This window comes from Acipenser ruthenus, chromosome 1 (genome assembly GCF_902713425.1).
Source record: "Acipenser ruthenus chromosome 1, fAciRut3.2 maternal haplotype, whole genome shotgun sequence".
Taxonomy (NCBI): domain Eukaryota; kingdom Metazoa; phylum Chordata; class Actinopteri; order Acipenseriformes; family Acipenseridae; genus Acipenser; species Acipenser ruthenus.
The window spans coordinates 110,161,662-110,181,185 of NC_081189.1; the positions used below are offsets into that span (position 1 = coordinate 110,161,662).

Sequence of the window (19,524 nt, forward strand, 5' to 3'; positions counted from 1 at the left end):
ACAGGTAACTTTTATAAGTAATGTTACACACATGTCTCATCCACCTTTTCAAGTTGTGTTATGATTAGATACAGAAATCCCCAATATGTGAAGGTTTATACGTGCTAATCCTAAAGGGTAAAAGTTTAGGCACTAAAACAGAATTTAACATGCCTAGTCTAACATGGTTCCACAGCCGACGAGGCCCAGCAGTTCGGCAGCGTCCAGCGGCACGGCAGGCCCTTCTGGGTCAGCATCGGCCTCCGGGGGGGACATGAGCAGCAGCGAGCCGAATACCCCGCTGGCAGCACCCGTGATCCCCACCCCTAGCATGGGGCTCACCTCTCCAGGAGCTCACCCTCATCCGACTCCTAGCAAGGTAAGGACCAGCAAGGGGAAAAGGTGTAAACAAGAGCCTGCAAACCTGATTTCAGGAAAGGGGTATTCTGTAGTTTTTAGTAGACCCAGTGTCTTATTTTTCAAACCTGATTCAGGAAAGGGGTATTCTGTAGTTTAGTAGACCCAGTGTCTTATGTTTCAAACTACAGACCCAGCTTGTTAAAGGTTGCAAGCAGACGCACCAAGATAGTTGGCTTATCTGGATTTAAATAGTTACGGGTAGAGGTTAGATAGAGATATTAATACTGTGTATGCCTTTTTGTGCTTGCCTTTATTGTACATATCTATTCCATGGATAAATACCAAAAATGAAAAAGATTCAGAAGGATTGTAAGTTGATTTGTGAGAATTGCTGTAGGGCAAACAAGATTGGATTGCATGTCACAATTTTTGTAGGTTTTCATGAAACTTAAATACAAAACAAAATACATTAGTGTTCCAGAACCCCATGCAATGTTTACAAGAAACACATTACTTTACCTTCGCTGTATTCAGTGTTGTCCATATCGCAGTATTTTTTTTATTTTTTTTTTATATAATTTTTTAAAACATATTCTCAATATTTTTTTTTTCAACTTTTACTCGAACATTTGCCAGGAGAGATTTTTTTTTCTTCTAAACATCGCAGTGTATCCAGTTCATGCTCTCTCCAGCAGCAATGCTGGCACAGTGATTGAAATGAGCGGTGCATTGTGGGAACAGAAAACCAGTATTGCTGCAGGAGTGAGCGTCATCTGCACACACTGTGATCCTTCAGACCTTTTCCTGCAGAATGCTCCTGAGTAAACGTTGAGAAATGTATTACTCAGTTGATTTATGATGTGTGGTTACAAATGTCAAGAGAGGCTGCAATATGTTTAAACATATAACAATGCGTTAGGGACAACAAGGGACGCAGCAAAGATAAGGTTATGCGTTTCTTGTTAACTTTGCAGTGTGCTCTGTAACACTTTAAGCTTCAATCCTACATAAATCTGTAAGACTAACAATAGGATCAAATCAGGTTGGAGGTAACTATTTGAAAATAACTTTACTTGTATGAAGAACAAGAATGCTTAACTCGCTAATATTTTACGTACTAAAGCCACCGCTCCCTCATTCCCTCATGCTATCACTCCTAACACACTTGGAGCATCAGTATCCGATTGTACAGATTAATCCCATCACATTATAGTACATTATATTCTTCTCAGCCTGTTTTTGTCTACATGACCGTAATAATGAAAAACCACAGCGTTATTTTAAATCGATGTTATTCCATACATAGTAGTCCCCTCACACTCCCCCTTCTCTCTCACTCATTCACTCACTCTGCCCACAGGAGGAGGAGTCCCTGCGTGTTCAGGTGAAGGACCTGGATGAAAAGCTGGAGACTCTGAAGATGAAGCGCAGCGAGGACAAGGCCAAGCTCAAGGAGCTGGAGAAGTACAAGATCCAGCTGGAGCAGCTGCAGGAGTGGAAGGGCAAGATGCAGGAGCAGCAGGCTGACCTGCAGAAGCAGTTGAAGGAGGCCAAAAAGGTAATGGTTTTTAAGTGAACCACTAGAGCAGAGATTTCAAATGAACTGCGACTGCCCCTTTTAAAAGTGACTTGGGTCTGCTGTGAACCCACTAGATACACCCTTCGTTAATATATACATTATGGACATTGACAAAATGTTTTTGGTTTCTTTTTAATCAGTCGATCATTTATCCTTTACCATGACTGAAGCATATGCACTTAATCACCTAATTAGTGAGACAGTTGATTGGACACTGGATATGGAGTGATTTCGGCTGTTGATTTGCAAGCTTGAATAAAAGCAATAAAGAAAATCACAAAAAAAACAATATACCACGTCTGTCAAGAGAGCAGCGCCTTTGTGCAATCGGCATGTTGGAAGCTGGACTAGGGCAGCATACTGTCTCTCACCGTCTTGGGTGCTCACAGCCAGCAATTTAAAACCTGGCGAGACGGTATAACCAGACACACTCTGTCAATGACAGGCCACGAACTGGGAGACCAAGAGTCACAACACCTGCCCAAGATCGACAGATAATTTTGCAGCATCTTCGTGATGTCAATTGTTAATCGGCACAATAAAAAGTCACTGCACCTGCTCTAAAACAAAGTTTGTCATTTTTTGATCACATCTAGTGAATTTTATCCTAATATAAGTTATAAGTTTCTTTTGATGCTCAAATGTAAGTGATATGTTTCTTTTGATGCTCAGATATGTGATGCATTTCTTTTGATGCTCAATTTAAGTGATTAGTTTCTTTTGATGCTTAGTATATTACTAAAAATATTTTTTTACATTAACAATGTATTCTTTATCTGATCATTTTCCTAATATACAGTAACTACAAAATATTCCCTTCCTCTACTTGTGGTGTAGCTGTTTCAAGATAATAATTGCACAGTCACTTGCTTTGAGAGGCTGAGTGCGTGAAGATGCATTATTACCCGTGCAAACTAGATTTCTTATAGTCGAATCTCTAGATTGATATTCAATTGCTGCTCAGTACACATCGCTGCTCATTGCTATTTAGAAAGGCCACCGTTACATCAGAGATGGGACCTGAACTGGCTGTAAATAGTGTTGACAGAGTAGGGCTGACAGCTACATGCTTGCTATATATCCGGGTATTGGTACCCCGCTGAGATTCGTATGGTCAACAGGATGTCCGCTAAGACCCTTACACAGCCTTAAAGTTAAATCCAATTACTGCAGAAGCTTTACTTCTTTCCACATTGATTGTCATTGTATTTAAATTCACTCATCTAAATATATGTAGCAGGGTCTATTTAAAAAAACAAACCTTTAGTAATATTAAAATTAATGAGTATTTGTTTGACAAAAGTTTCTAATAGAATTCTCAATGTTTTCAAATAAAACCAGCAAGTGGTGAATTACAACATATACTGTGTTCTTATCATTTCATATTACACTTGGTAGGGCCCAGATGTCTACAATAAAATTGTTAAGATAACATTTATCGAATAGCGCGAAGCAATGTCTGTTATAATAATTCCAGTTTCTCTTATATGAACTGTTCACCATTACACAAGCAAAATAAGCAGATCGGTGCACAGCAGGTGAGACATGGGGATAAAGAAATGGAAATGTTTCATTGGCAGACTCAAGGTTGCACTTTGAGGCATGGTGGTAAATACTCCTGTAGGTAACAATCATAATCTTACCTTTTCAAGACATGCCTGTCTGTCTAATTGTTTAATCAAATATTGAATAGGACTACTATATTCAGTAAGGTATGATTGAATCGCTAAATTAATGAATTATGTTTTGGCCTGTACTCTCAGGAAGCCAGAGAGGCTCTGGAGGCGAAGGACCGCTACATGGAGGAGATGGCAGACACGGCAGACGCCATCGAGATGGCCACTCTGGACAAGGAGATGGCTGAGGAACGAGCAGAGTCCCTGCAGCAGGAGATGGACTCCCTGAAGGAGAAGGTGGAGGAGCTGACCATGGACCTGGAGATCCTCAAGCACGAGATTGAGGAGAAAGGTACCCATCATCACGCTGCTTTACCAGAGAGTGCTTCTAGTATAGAGTCTATCTATGCAAGACTACAGAAAAACACAAGAACAAAGGGGAATATAATACTGCTGGAAATTAATTTTAAACATTAGTTAGCACTCCTTTTGATGAAATTGATTGCTAGAAGATCAGGAGTTCTAGTTTTCCCTAGGACTGATGTTAGTGTACATACAGATACTAGTACACCAAACTCCTTGTTACTTGAAAGATGGAAGACAGACAGACTGATATTAAACTGAGATGTGTACCTTGATGTCTGCACTGTAAATTCAGGACCAAGCATTTTTCAGTGAGATGCTCACCCAGGACCAGGTGTTTTTTGGCTGTAGTTGACTTCCTATAAAGATTCACCAGAAATCTATTTTTTACAGTAGCATCTTGGAAATTATACAAACTTTTCACATCTTTTTTTTTCAACATAATATATTTTTTGTTAAGCATTTTTTATGATGTATTCTGCTTAGAGATACATGTATAATACCACGTTATTCTATGACTCGAGGGACCTTACAATACTTCCTGAAAGTTTTGTTGAAAAATATAAAAGTTATAAATTCCATTATCAGTAATAAGGAAAAAAAAAAACATACCTGATACATTTAGTTCATGAAATAGTATATGCTTATGTTGTAAAAACATATATATTAAAACACATGAGACAGAATAAATGTTCTAATATAATTATAAGTCAAATACATTAAATGTACAGAGTTTCCCCTTTTTTATTAGCTCTAAACACGTTCCTGTGTTTTGTTTCTTTTTCTGTCTCTGCCGGGCTGCTGTAAACTGTCTTCACCCTTTAGACACCAAATGCTCCTCTCAGTGACGTCACACGAAAAAAAACTATCAGGGAGTGAACGTCAGTCCCTCCCCTATTCAGTGATACATGTTTCAAGCCTGTACTGCAAAGTATGATGACCCTGTAAGTCAGCAAAAATAAGTGCTTTTGTTGTGTTTACACGATCGCGGTCCTAGAAGCCCACTCCAGTATGATCGTGTTAACGAGTCCTTAAAGGGTTAAAAAAACTCCAAAACACATTAACTATTTTGTTTCTTGTTGACAGGATCTGACGGAGCTGCCTCCAGTTATCATGTGAAACAGCTCGAGGAACAGAACGGCAGACTGAAGGAGGCACTTGTCAGGTCAGTTTTTGACATGTTTTGGTCTCCATATTTTTTATTATAAAACCCAGTCATAACACAGACATGGCTTTTTACAATTAGCATTGTGCAGTTAAACAAAATCCTTACCGATGTCTAAATTATTTTAAATTCAGTCCTTTATATTACGTTAAAATAAGAAAGAGTGAGTACTCCATTTACAGTGGTCATGCAAATATTTAACCCTTTGTTAGCATTTGTCATAATAATCCTTTGCATATTTAATTGATTCTGAGTTCAGTGTTTTGGGATTTTAGAAAATGAGAATGATAGATACATTCATACTTTTAAATAACTTGTTTGGGAGAAAAGTGCTGCAAAATTGTTGGGATAGAAGCGACTGAAATTATCCTAATGTTAATTTCAGACCTTAAATAATTGAAACATTCAGATTCTAAAAAGAAAGAGAGGCTTTTAGTTTGTGTGTTGTTGCAGGATGCGAGACCTGTCGGCCTCAGAGAAGCAGGAACATGTGAAGCTGCAGAAGCAGATGGAGAAGAAGAACTCGGAGCTGGAGATCCTGCGGCAACAGAAGGAGAAGCTGGTGGAGGAGATGACACAGGCCGAGAAGACCATCGATGAGCTCAAGGAGCAGGTGAGCGTCTTTGGCGTTCAACATCAGATCCACCTTCAGTTAGGGGCTGGAACCATGGATTATCACAGGGATGGAAATAAGACTCCCATTGCATAGCTGTTTGACCCATTCCTGGTTTTACCATGAGTTCAATAAGACACATCTGAGCTTGTTACCTACAATATACTCTGTGGCTAATCAAGCTTGTAGTAAAACCTGGAATGGGTGAAATGGCTATGCCATAGGAGTCTTATTTCTGTCCCAGTATCCTGATATTATCAATAATGTATTTAGTCTTACTAATAATTATCATTATTTGTTTTATCAATAATCACGTTTCTGACCGTCATCCACTGAGTTTTGTTCTGTTGTTCCCTCTTACTGTATACTAATTTATCCATAAAGAGATAAAGAGTTATTCAAGGTCACGTAGATAAACTGGGCATCAAAATGTATAGTTATTTATTTTTTTGTAGATAAATCTATATATATATATATATATATATAATATATATATATACAGTGTATATACACATATATATATATATACACACACACACACACTGCTGTGCAAAAGTCCTAGACATGTTGCATTTTCCTACTCTGATGCATTATGAGCATCAACAATTTACTCAAAGCCTCCACTAGTGTTTTCTACTATTATAGCAACCTTGACTTGCATAAAGAAGGAAAAACATTGAGTGAAATAGGTTGCATCACTCAATTTTCAATGTGTGGTAAGCATAATCAACAATTACAGAGAAACATCATCTGTAAATGACAAAACCAGGACTGGAAGACCCAAAAAGCTGTCAAACAAGGATGAGCAATACTTGAAGATAATATCCTTAAAGAATAGAAAGAAGACAAGTGTTGACTTGACAACAGAACTGGCAGAAGGCACAGGTGGGGTTGTCCATCAAATCAACAGTACGAAGGTTACTCTTGAAATCAGGACTTAAAGGATGTGTTGCAGTAAGAATACCTCTTAAGAAAGGGGAACAAGACTAAAAGGCTAAAATATGCACAAGAACACAGAAATTGAGCTATGGAACAATAGTCAAAGGTGCTTTGGACAGTTGGTGGATGGACAACGACACCTGTGCCTTCTGCCAGTTCTGTTGTCAATTCAACACTTGTCTTCTTTCTATTCCTTAAGGATATTATCTTCAAGTATTGTTCATCCTTGTTAGACAGCTTTTTGTGTCTTCCAGTCCTGGGTTGAAAACACTAGTGGAGGCTTTGAGTAAATTGTTGATGCTCATAATGCATCAGAGTAGAAAAATGAAACATGTCTAAGACTTTTTACGCAACAGTGTATATAAAATATATATATTTTTATATAAATATAAGTCTTGCATACAGACAGAGATAGGCAGCATATTGGCATCCTGCATGCCTGCTTTGTCAATCCATATGTCAGTATGTCACACTTAAATTTCTGCACGTACATCAGGTGGATGTGGATCCTGGTGATTTACTTTCATGATGCTGGTAGCTGATATGTAGTTTTTACTGCTGTGGCAGGGGTTGTGCATTTATAACATACTGGGCAACTTTAATCTAAAGCCCCTTTCACACTGGCACTCCTACCCAGGTCCTGACCTGGGTTCTGGATACCCGGGTCACAATTCCACATAGTGTGAAACCACGTACCTGAGGATGTGGGTCGACATGCTTTCACCCAGGTCCAGCGAGACAAAATGCATGCTGGCCATTCGTAAGCTGAGAAAATAACAAACAGCCATACCTGCGTGAAGGTTTCACTTCCGCAAGGAGCATTTCTGTTTATTCTGTTTAGCTATATTTTGTCGATTTTGAGACACACCATGAGCCAGAGTCCGTTACAAACTGCTTCCGAGGTATTGCTATGCGCGTTGTGTATTTGCTTGTCACAATGGTTGACTCTGCTTCTTCAAAAGCAGTGTGAAATCGGGTAGGGTCCGAACAGGGTAGAGCAGGGCATTGTGAAAGGGGCTTAAGCCAGTGTTTTAGGATTCTATAACCATTTTAGCTTTGTGAGCACTTAGCTGGTTCCTCTGAACCTGATTGACTGAGACGCTCTGCAAGGTTCCTCAATGTTTGCTGACTGTTGTTCAGGTTGATGCTGCTCTGGGTGCAGAGGAGATGGTGGAGACACTAACGGAGAGAAGCCTGGATCTGGAGGAGAAAGTGAGGGAGCTGAGAGAAACCGTCAGTGACCTGGTGGGTATCCAATTAAAAGGCTTACACTGCAGCAGGAACCCTGGCAATCCTGAGCACAAGGGAGATAGTGTCTATTTCAGGAACTGCAATGCACTGGAATCGCCAGCTAGATAGTACACTTACCCTGTAGCCCCTTGTCAGCTTCTGACTGAATCTGACATGCATGAATAACAATACATTTCCATTTATACCAATTTTTATGTTCTGTCAGGGGTTCTCAAACTTTTTTTGCTGGGCCCCCCTTTAGAAATGTTTCAAGCTGTGACGACCTCTCAACCCGCAGTGAGATATCATGTGAAATAACTGCACATCTACACAGGAACACTACATGAAGCAGGGACCACCCCGCAGTGAGATATCATGTGAAATAACTGCACATCTACAGAGGAACACTACATGAAGCAGGGACCACACCGCAGTGAGATATCATGTGAAATGACTGCACATCTGCACAGGAGCACTACATGAAGCAGGGACCACCCCTTAGTGGGATATCATGTGAAATGACTGCACATCTACACAGGAACACTACATGAAGCACGGCCTTGTAATCATTATGCCTGCAGTCAACGGCGCGCAGCCGGGGGGGGGGGGGGGGGGGGGCGGGGTAGAAACGGTTTTCAGGAATAAATAAAAAAACTTAAAAAAAAAAAAACTAAAAAAAAAAAACTTTTTAGCTAATATAAAATGCACTTTTATTTTGACCAAACATACATCTCAACTGTAAAAAAAAAAAAAAATAACCAGATTACAAAATTAAACCACAGAGGCAGAAGTGTTTGTATCAACAGCAAGCCTGTCATTTGTGTTACTTGTGTTTCTGCTTCAGGGCGGCAGTTCTGTGTGAATTAAGATTTAATTTTGCCATCACAAATGGAGTGACGCATAGAAAACTTGCATATAGTATCGGTACCGTCTACTTGTAGACTCCTCTGATTTGTAAATAACGCCTGCTTCTTTAAGTTGAGAAAAATCAGAAGTCCTGATCTTAAAAGTATGTCAGTATTTTTTGTGATCACATGACCCTTCCCCCCTCTACAATAGCCTTGCGACCCCCTTTTGGGTCGGGACCCCCAGTTTGAGAAACGCTGATCTATGTAATGGAAATTGTTCCCTTTGAAGTATGAAATGTAGCATTTACTGTATGGGTATTTACCTCCTAAAGACCCCAAACCTGAATAAGATATGTCAAAACTGCTCACATAGCCTGTGACGCAGTCATGGCCCCGACCCCAAGGGCATTACTGCGCTCACAGACCTCGGCGCCATTCTTCCTTTCAAGACTGACCTGACGGACGAGCCTGGTTCAGATAAGTACTTGTTACCTCTATCTGCTATATATTTTGCATTTATTGTGTTTTTACACTAAATGTATGTGATATTAAAATAATTGCTGTAATAGTTTTCACTAATTACACGTAATTTGTGCACTACAGCCTGTTGCTTGTTAGGTCCCACTGCAGCCTTGTGCCCCGCATGAAGCTTTTAGCTTAGCTGCTCCTTTTCAAGGATCCAGCAGCGTAAGTCGGCTGACTTGTGCTCTCCCTCCAGGCTGCTATAGCTCTGGCTGGAGTTGTTATTTCTCATTTTTTGTTGCAGGACATTTGTTTCTCGTTTTATTATGAGACATTGTTTACTGTAAAATTGTATTACTGCTTGTAGAGAAGTTTCTCTTGTGTTTTCTGTTTCTTTTACAGAGACTATGTGCAGGCCGATCTACAACGTGGTGCTTTGCACATATACAGTGAGAGCAGCTGCTAGGCTCAGCAGCACTGCTTAAGACCAAGATACACGCTTCGGGTGTTGATTGCTTGCAGTCTCATCCACAGTATCTTGATGTTGTTTTGGAGACTGCTTTTAGCATCACCATTACAGAGGTTGTCAATACCAGCTAACAAGCAGGCTTCCCTCAGTTTTGTGTGTGTACTGACTGAGTGGTTTTGCCAGTGGCATGTAAAGGTGGGCATCCCTGTACATTGCTACCTGCAGTGACTGTGAACCGGTGGTCACCGACCCGCTCTATTCCTGATCTGGTACTGTACCATCCCGTTACCGAACCAGGACAGAGGTTACTGCTCCGGTACCGACCTGGTGCTAAAGTCACTGAAACGTTACCAACCCGTACCGGCCTGTTGCTAAAGTCACCGAACCGGTTCGGAATAGTGACGCCACCGGTCCAGTACCAAATCGGTCTTGTTTGGGTCTTGACCCACCCGTTTGCTATCCAGATTGAGGCAGCATCAGAGCAGATGGAAAACCTCTGGGCAGCTGTTTCCCGTTCACGCAGAATTAGAGCTTCTGACGCTGATCAAGAGTACCACTGCAATTTTGCAAGTGCCCTGGCCTACAGAAGGCAAAATATTCAATCTGTCTACCATCTCTCCTGCATCCCCCCTGTGCACCCGGATTTTCTTTTTGAAATCCAGTCTTCTTGGGATCACCTGGCAACAACTCCTGCTGTTTCCTGGTTGATGGATGCCCTCCAAGATGCGGAGAAGCTGGGCCTGGCCCAATTTCCACCGGTGGAGGTGCCTAATTTTGCGCTCCTGTCCAAGGACGCTACCTGCCCCAACAGACAATGACTGGTCTCCTGAGGTAATCCTCAAGCGTGCCTATTCAGCCATTGTGTTCGCCGCAAGGCTGGGCAATTGTAATAGCATCCTGGTAGCCTACCAGTGCCCTTTGCTGAGGTCCCTTTCTGAGAACCACAGACCCTCAGCACAACAGTTGGATGAGCTGAGCCTGGTTAACAAGAACCTAGTCTGTGTATCAACGGGCATGCTGTGGGTAGGAACCTGGCTGGTAGCTTCATGTAAGCAGCTTTGGCTTTCCCAGGCATGTGTGCCTGATGGGGACAAGGCACCGCTCTTAGATGCCCCGATTACACCAGGGCATACATTTGGTTATGTGGTGGACGAGATGCTGCAGCGCTGTCACCGTGCATGGGAATCCACGAAGGAGCTGGTTCTCGCCTGCTTCCCAAGCAACCACCTCCAGTGCGCAAACCAGCGACAAATTGGTGCCCTAGGCCCCAGCAGCTTCAAAGACTGGCACAGCTCGCATCAGAGGCTTTAATAGGTTCTGCCGCCCTGCGCAGAGACAGAAGCCACAGGCCAAGCCACAGACTAAGCAGCAGCCCTAGGAATTTGCTGCCACAGGCCTAGGGCCCCTTCTCAGTGAGCCATCTGGAATGTTGGCTTCAGTGCACCACAGACATCTGGGTGCTTACTACCGTTCAGACCGGCTACTCACTGCAGTTCAAGCCCGGTCCTCCTCCCTTTCGGGGCGTGACTACAACATTAGGTGGTAGCAGCTCTGCTCCAGCCCCACAGGGGTTGTACCAACAGACTGGAGAATTGCAAACGTAATACCGATCCACAAAAAGGGAAACAAAACCGAACCAGGTAACTACAGACCAATAAGCCTGACTTCTATTATGTGTAAACTTATGGAAAGTATAATAAGATCCAAAATGGAAAATTACCTGTATGGTAACAGTATCCTGGGAGACAGTCAGCATGGTTTTAGGAAAGGGCGATCTGATTCAAGAATTAAAAATCCTAAAAGGTATTGACCATGTCGACCCAGGGGACTTTTTCAACCTGAAAGAAAGAACAAGGGCCAGGGGTCACAAATGGAGATTAAATAATGGGGCATTCAGAACAGAAAATAGGAGGCACTTTTTTACACAGAGAATCGTGGGAGTCTGGAACCAACTCCCCAGTAATGTTGTTGAAGGATGACACCCTGGGATCCTTCAAGAAGCTGCTTGATGAGATTCTGGTATCAATAAGCTACTAACAACCAAATGAGCAAGATGGGCCGAACAGCATATGAATTCCATGCCTTGCCATTTGGCCTCTCCCTACTTCCCTGTGCCTTTGCAAAGTGCATGGAAACTGTCCTGGCCCCATTGAGATCAAAGGTATCATCGTGCTCAATTATCTGGACAACTGGCTTATTTGTGCTCAGTCTCCAGCACAGGCACAGCCCCACATGGAACTTGTCACCAGCCATCTTCTACGGTTGGGCCTTATGGTGAATCAAGCCACCTATCTAGGAGTGTGTTTGGACTCCAGGTCCATGCTGTCTACTGTCGGACGGCAGGGTGCAGAGAATAGCAGCCTGTTTAGAGCTCTTTCAGCTCAACAGAGCACTCACGGTAGTGACGTTCCAGAAACTTTTGGGCCTGATGGCAGCAGCTTCTCAGACCCTTCCATTGGGTCTCCTATGCATGTGCCCTCTGCAGGCCTGGTTCAACAGCATGATTTTTCAGCCCATGTTGAACCGTCTCAGTGTCTCGTCACTGTCTAAAGGCGCTGTCTTCGTAGAAACATCCTGCCCATCTCTGCCTCGGCGTAGTGCTGGGCAGTGTCACCAGAAGAGAGGTCGTCACCACGGACATGTCCAGTCTGGGCTGGGGTGCTGTGAGGAATGGCAGGGAGGCGCAAGGTGTGTGGAACCCCCCTTGGCAGGGTCGCCACATCAGTGTTTTGGAGCTGCAGTTTACCTGGCCTTGCAGAATTTTTTGCAGGAGGTTCGAGGGAGGCATGCGCTTTTCCGTACAGACAACACAACAGTGGTGGCTTACATCAACAACCAAGGCGGCATTTGAGCCGTCTGGGGCTTTCTAGCAGGGTCATTGACACCCTGCAGAATGTCAGAGCATCTTCCATGCGCTCCCAGTGCGGGTACAAGTGGGGTGTTTTTCAGACATGGTGTCTGCCTCGTGGGTTCAACCCCACGTCCTGTCCCATGGCAGTTATACTGCAATTTTTGCAGGACCTTTTTGACAAAGGGAAATCCCCCTCCACGTTAAAGGTCTGTCTGGCAGCCATTTCAGCTTGCCATGTCAAATTTGAATTGGTCTCCCCAGGAGCTCACTTCCTGGTGGGGCAATTTTTGAAAGGGGCTCAGCGGCTTCGGCCACCTATGAAGGACATTGTTCCTCGCTGGAGGATAAACGTGGTGCTCAGTGCACTCTTGACGCCTCCATTTGAGCCCATGCATTCAGCTGAGCTGAAGTATTTATCGCTTAAGTGACTGTTTGCTTGCTATCATTTCAGCAAAATGGGTGAGTGAGATGCAGGCATTCTCCATAGCAAAAGCTTTACAGAGGCCAGGACAAAAGTTACTCTCCGTACCAATCCTGCCTTTTGCCGAAGACAATCTCGGCATTCCATGTCAACCAGTCAGTGGAACTGAAGGCTTCCTCCCACCTCCTTTCCAGTCTTGACAGGGAGCTGCAGCGCCATGCGCTCTGCCCAGTGTGGGCCCATGCATACTACGTTGACAGAATGGACAAACGTCCCATGGTCAAGCCCTGTCTAAGCAGAGGCTGTCCAAATAGATAACAGACAGTCAGGACTGCATATGAGCTGGCAAACTTGCCCCCTCCAGAAAAGCTCACTGCCCATTCCTCCAGGGGCATGGCAACTTCATGGGCTTTATTCCAGGGTGCATCTGTCAAGGACATTTGCAATGCAGTGGTGTGGGCTGCTCCCCATACCTTTAGTAGGTTCTACAGACTTAGGTCTTGGGTCCTCAAAACCCTAGTTTTGGAACTAGAGTGTTAAGGGCGGCTTCTCAGTCGACATTTACAACACAGGCATAGAGGTGAGTTTCTCCCTCAGTTGTTTAACCCTAACTACTTGTTACTGGGGTTCCGTATGGTAATGCACAAGGCAGCTTCGGCTTAGCCATGTAGCATTCCGGTCGTTCCGCAATCATTCCCTTGCAGCGGCTTGGGTATACTGACCCATTCGGTAATGGTTACATTTTGTACATGAAAGGGAAAGTTAGGTTATTATAACCCAGGATCCCTAAAATAGAAATGTAACCAGGCTTGAAGGAAAAATGACGCTGAGGTCTGTGAGCTCTGTCATTTTATACCCTCGGATGGGCTGTGACTGCGTCACAGCTTTTAATATATTGTATTCATGTTTCAGGTCTTTATAAATACTCATGAGGTAAGTGTTAAAAATTACAAATTAAGGATGCAAATATTGGAAACAAATGTCATTCTGAAACTGTCATTTTGCGTGACAGAGCTGGGAGTTGGAAAGGGGGTATTTTATTATTTACACTACCTGATGGAGTGTGTGTTTATATGAGTGTGTTCATGCGACTAATATGCCACACCCGCAGGAGGCCATCAACGAGATGAACGATGAGCTGCAGGAGAATGCACGGGAAACAGAGCTGGAGCTGCGGGAGCAGCTGGACCTGGGCAGTGCACGTGTCAGAGAGGCTGAGAAGAGGGTGGAGGCTGCGCAGGAGACCGTCGCTGACTACCAGCAGACCATCAAGAAGTACCGGGAGCTGACCGCTCACCTGCAGGTGAGGAGAGCGAGACACAAACACACAGGGGCAGAGAATGGAAGAGCAGCAAGTACGAGCTGAAACATTTTAGTCGCTTGCTGTAACTTTTTGTTTTCATATTCTGGTACAGTACCATATATGACAACAGTTCTTATGACACTTTGAACACCAAACATGAATCCTTTTTGTATTTACTGTAGGCTGTTTATAGATAGAGAGAGAGGAATACATTTACTTAAATGATTTTCACGGCTTACAGCATGGCTTTATAAAAAGGGAGAGGACAGAGGGATATAGGGAGAAACCAGAATGTAAGGTAAAAATATATACGCGGTCGAAGGCTTTTTGGGTGTAAAACATTTTTAGTTAATCAATTATATTGTTAATTAAGTATTCATGGTTGTATTGAACCATGACAATTCTACAGATTTACTGAAAGAAAAAATGAACTTGTGAAAAAGATTATTAGAATAAATGAATACATTTTAAAATAAAAGGTCATTCAGAAAGAAAAAAAAACCTTTTCAGTCATGCATTCATCAATAGGGTGCTGTGTTGTCCACTGGTTAAAGAAAGGGCTTGTAAACAGGAGGTCCCCGGTTCAAATCCCAGCTCACTCACTGACTCACTATGTGACCTTGAGCAAGTCACCTAACCTCCTTGTGCTGTTTTTCGGGTGAGACGTTGTTGTAAGTGAATCTGCAGCTGATGCACAGTTCACACACCCTAATCTCTGTGAGTCGCCTTGGATAAAGGCGTCTGCTAAATAAACAAATAACAAGTAATAATAATCAAAGGATTCAAATGACATGCTGCCATCTAGTGGTAGAGAGATGAATGAATTTTTTTTTTTCTTCGTATGGAGATGCTATGTGTTTGTGTTACCTGCCTCTCATTGTCGCCCTCTTGTGTTTAGGAGGTGAACCGGGAGCTGATGAGTCAACAGGAGGCCACAGCAGAACAGCAGCAGCAGCCTCCCGCAGAGATGTTCGACTTCAAGATCAAGTTTGCAGAGACCAAGGCCTACGCTAAGGTGAGCACATTCAATACATATTCATTTCATCCAGTCCTCTCCTGTCCTTTTCACACAGTACCCACTGTTCATGCATTTCAAGTGTCCCTGGGTTTTTATTCAGTTTGTTTTACAGAAAAAATCTACACTTGACATGAATGAAAAAGCAGGGGGGATTTAGCATTTTTAAATCAAAACTTATGATTGCATTGGCTAAAATATTTCGCAATAATTGCAATCTCTCTTCCCTTTAGAGGATGGTTCCCCCAGGAAAGTCTTGAAGCATGCTTGTTGAATTGCCATTGCATTTGACACAGAAAATATATGATTTAATCTATTTGATTTTTTTTTTTTAGATGAATTCTAGCATGTTGTTATTTGTTTACTGCAACTTTAAGGTCATAGAGCTAAAATAATTCCAGTAAATCCTACCTAATATAAATTACTATAATTGTGTATATCTAACCGTTACCTATACAAAAGATATGCATTATATAAACAAAAATATTTCTTTAGATCATCTGGATGAAGTAATGGGTAAACTTCATTAGTAGCTACCATTTTTTTTTTTTAAAGTAATCAAATAGATGTTTACCCTAAAAAAGTGAGACCTGTAAAATGACGGTAATCCATATAAAGTAAGTTTCACTGGAATTAATTTCTTGACTTCAAACAAGATGGTTTCCAGTAATCTAATGGCGGATTTTGTTTGTTTTGTTCTTTTCCAGGCAATTGAAATGGAGCTGCGGAAGATGGAGGTGAGCCAGGCAAACCGACAGGTGTCTCTACTCACCTCCTTCATGCCGGACTCCTTCCTGCGCCACGGGGGCGACCACGACTGCATCCTGGTGCTGCTGCTCATCCCTCGGCTCATCTGCAAGGTGAATGATTAATGCGCTATATCCCAGACACTGAAGAGCAGATGGGAGAATACAGGATTGCTCTAACATAAGACAATAAAATAAAAAAGCATGGTAACAAAATGGCTTGAACCATGAAGCCCATCAAGTTTTCTGTATTGCTGGTCTGACAGGGTGGGACACCATTTCATGAAAATGTGATGCAAGTCATCAGTATCAGAAAAATAGCAGGATAATCCGTCAACACAAAAAATGTTGATGACTTAACAGGGTAACGCACGTACTTTTCCATGCTGTAGCCCAGATGAGCATGGCTCTGGCATGCCTCATGCTGATCACATGCTTTTCTGCCTTGTGTTTTAGGCTGAGCTGATCAGCAAGCAAGCCCAGGAGAAGTTTGACCTGAATGAGGACTGCATGGCAAAGACAGGCCTGAGGGGAGCAGTGGGAGAGCAGCTGAGCTTCGCTGCTGGACTGGTGTACTCGCTCAGCCTGCTCCAGGCTACCCTGCACAAATACGAACAGTATGTGTCTCTGCTCGAGTCTTTCATGACTTCACTTCCTGTATTTAGGAGCCCCGCCTAATTGTGAGAGCTGGTAATGCAGAAGATCTAACACAGGACAAAGCTAGACCCAGAGTTCTATGATTGTCTGAATTGCTGGCTGGTAGCTGGTATCCCAGACTCTGATGAACACAAATTCAAACTGTCCTTTAATGTTTAAATGGATTCTTAGTGCAGATCATTGAATTATATGCCAGTCTTGCAGAAATGTTTTTGGGGTAAAATTAAGAACAATTGGTGCACAATCGTTCTACATTGGTAGTAAATTGATCATGTTTGCGGTACCACTGCATGTGTGGGATAGTTTTTAGTTTAAATCTTTTGCACATATTTTAAAAGGAGACAATTATCAATTCAGGGATACCAAGATATTTAGTAAGTAAAGTGTCTGAGTGAGGGTAAAATGGGCAGTAAATGACCCAATCATTCTCTTTCAAGGTTAATGACACCATAATTCTGACCCCCAGGGTAAATATGCAGTATTTATAAAATAAGCTTGCAGTTGTTTGCAAGAGTTTCCTTCTACTTGTGACTCTGGTCTTTATCCACGATTCCCTTGTGTCTCCTATAGAGCTCTGAACCAGTGCAGTGTGGAGGTTTATAAGAAGATTGGCACACTGTATCCAGAGATGAGTGTCCATGAGCGCTCCCTGGACTTCCTGATCGATCTCCTCCACAAGGACCAGCTGGACGAGACCGTCAATGTGGAGCCCCTTACCAAGGCTATTAAATACTACCAGGTACCCTACAGAACACTGCCCGGCACGTTAAAGTTTTCAAGTGATGAATTAAATACTACCAGGTACCGTACAGCAACGTTTCCCAAAGTGGGGGTCACGTGCGGCAAGGTTTCTGATGGGTTGCCAAACAATCTAAAACATATGACGCTCAGTGCAAACTGTTAATATTTACTTTCACTATACAACTTCATATGCTTATTTAAAATAAATATAGTTTGCATGCAAGTCATTAGCAGTAATTATGTAAACAATGTATTGTTTTATCACCAGTCTTCTGCTTTAAATATGAACCAAAGAAATACCAAAGGTGACATTTTACGTGCGGTTACTTAGGATTTTGAAAACAGTAAGAACATAAGAAAGTTTACAAATGAGAGGAGGCCATTCAGCCCATCTTGCTCGTTTGGTTGTTAGTAGCTTATTGAATCTATTCAGTCTTGAACAAAGAAGACTACGCGTGATCTGATTCAAACATTCAAAATCCTAAAAGGTATAGACAATGTCGACCCAGGGGACTTTTTCTATCTGAAAAAAGAAACAAGGACCAGGGGTCACAAATGGTGATTAGATAAAGGGGCATTCAGAACAGAAAATAGGAGGCACTTTTTTACACAGAGAATTGTGAGGGTCTGGAACCAACTCCCCAGTAATGTTGTTGAAGTTGACACCCTGGGATCCTTCAAGAAGCTGCTTGATGAGATTCTAGTATCAATAAGCTACTAACAACCAAACGAGCAAGGTGGGCCGAATGGCCTCCTCTCGTTTGTAAACTTTCTTATGTTCTTATGATCCCAGAATCTCATCAAGCAGCTTCTTGAAGGATGCCCCTTTATCTAATCTCCACTTGTGACCCCTGGTCCTTGTTTCTTTTTTCAGGTCAATAAAGTCCCCTGGGTCGACATTGTCAATACCTTTTAGAATTTTGAATGCATGATTCAGATCAACATGTAGTCGTCTTTGTTCAAGACTGAATAGATTCAATTATTTTAGCCTGTCTGCTGACGTGCCTTCTAAACCCGGAATAATTCTGGTTGCTCTTCTTTGCACTCTTTCTAGAACAGCAATGTCCTTTTTGTAGCGAAGTGACAAGAACTGAACACAATATTCTAGATGTGGTCTTACTAATGCATTGTAAAGTTTTAACATTACTTCCCTTGATTTAAATTCAACACTTTTCACAATATATCCGAGCATCTTGTTGGTCTTTTTTTTTTTTTATAGCTTCCCCATATTGTCTAGATGAAGACATTTCTGAGTCAACATAAACTCCTAGGTCTTTTTCATTGAGTCCTTCTACAATTTCAGTATCTCCAATATGATATTTATAATGCACATTTTTATTGCCTGCATGGCAGTACCTTACACTTTTTTCTATTAAATGTAATTTGCCCAGTTCTTTACTGGATGCACCACTCGGGAGCCCTGCTAATGTTTTACATAGCGACTGCGGTCTCTTATTTGAATGCAGCGGAGGCATATATGCAATCAGCTGAACAAAGTAAATTTACTTCTAGTACGTTAACCATTGAATGGGGGATGGTAATAACTATTTTGTGATTTGTGCCTCACCTGTCAAAAGTCACGAGCTGCCACTGAAATGCAATAAACAATAACAAACACAGGATACATAAAAGGGTTTACTAAACAGTCAGGTAACACACAAAGCTAACAGTCTCTGCGTCTCTGACTCGGTAATAAAAAAAAAAAAACAGCAGCAGGTTCTCCCACAGCTCCAAAACTCACACTCTTCACCCAGCCCCTCCCTCTGCCAGGCTTGCATGTTGTGCCGTCGTGCGCGCTCCCCCAGTCACAGGCATGCATTCCCATCCCACCACCCATTATTTCAATGCACCCACATAGTCCATCAATCCCCATGGGGGCTCTCCTGCAAATTCATGTCTGCAGCAACCTGCAAAACTATCAGTGCCTTAATGCGTGTATAGTGTAGTTACAAATAAATTAAACATAGCTTTTTGATTGTCTAACAAGTATTTCAGTTAAAATACCGAATAGTGATTCATTTTGGTTCGTCATTATTCCTGTGTTCATTTGGGTCGCCAATCCAAAACTTTGGGAAACACTGCCATACAGAACACTGCCCAGCACGTTAAAGCTTTCAAATGATTACGTGTGTGAGGGTCCGAAATGGATTTTTGAATTGCTGCTTGT

At 42.3% G+C, this 19,524-nt stretch overlaps 1 protein-coding gene across 9 annotated transcripts in view; it reads left to right on the forward strand.

The window, feature by feature from the left end:
- LOC117421393 (dynactin subunit 1-like) overlaps positions 1 to 19,524 on the forward strand; it is a 102,821-nt gene that overhangs the window by 59,712 nt on the left and 23,585 nt on the right. For all 9 annotated transcript variants that reach the window (XM_034035757.3, XM_034035760.3, XM_034035751.3 and 6 more), the window contains 11 exons: positions 176 to 358; positions 1,700 to 1,897; positions 3,682 to 3,886; positions 4,984 to 5,062; positions 5,516 to 5,675; positions 7,755 to 7,859; positions 14,007 to 14,198; positions 15,097 to 15,213; positions 15,921 to 16,073; positions 16,416 to 16,576; positions 17,187 to 17,355. In XM_034035757.3, coding sequence (XP_033891648.3) covers positions 176 to 358; positions 1,700 to 1,897; positions 3,682 to 3,886; positions 4,984 to 5,062; positions 5,516 to 5,675; positions 7,755 to 7,859; positions 14,007 to 14,198; positions 15,097 to 15,213; positions 15,921 to 16,073; positions 16,416 to 16,576; positions 17,187 to 17,355 — 1,722 coding nt within the window. The remainder of the gene's footprint in view (positions 1 to 175; positions 359 to 1,699; positions 1,898 to 3,681; positions 3,887 to 4,983; positions 5,063 to 5,515; positions 5,676 to 7,754; positions 7,860 to 14,006; positions 14,199 to 15,096; positions 15,214 to 15,920; positions 16,074 to 16,415; positions 16,577 to 17,186; positions 17,356 to 19,524) is intronic.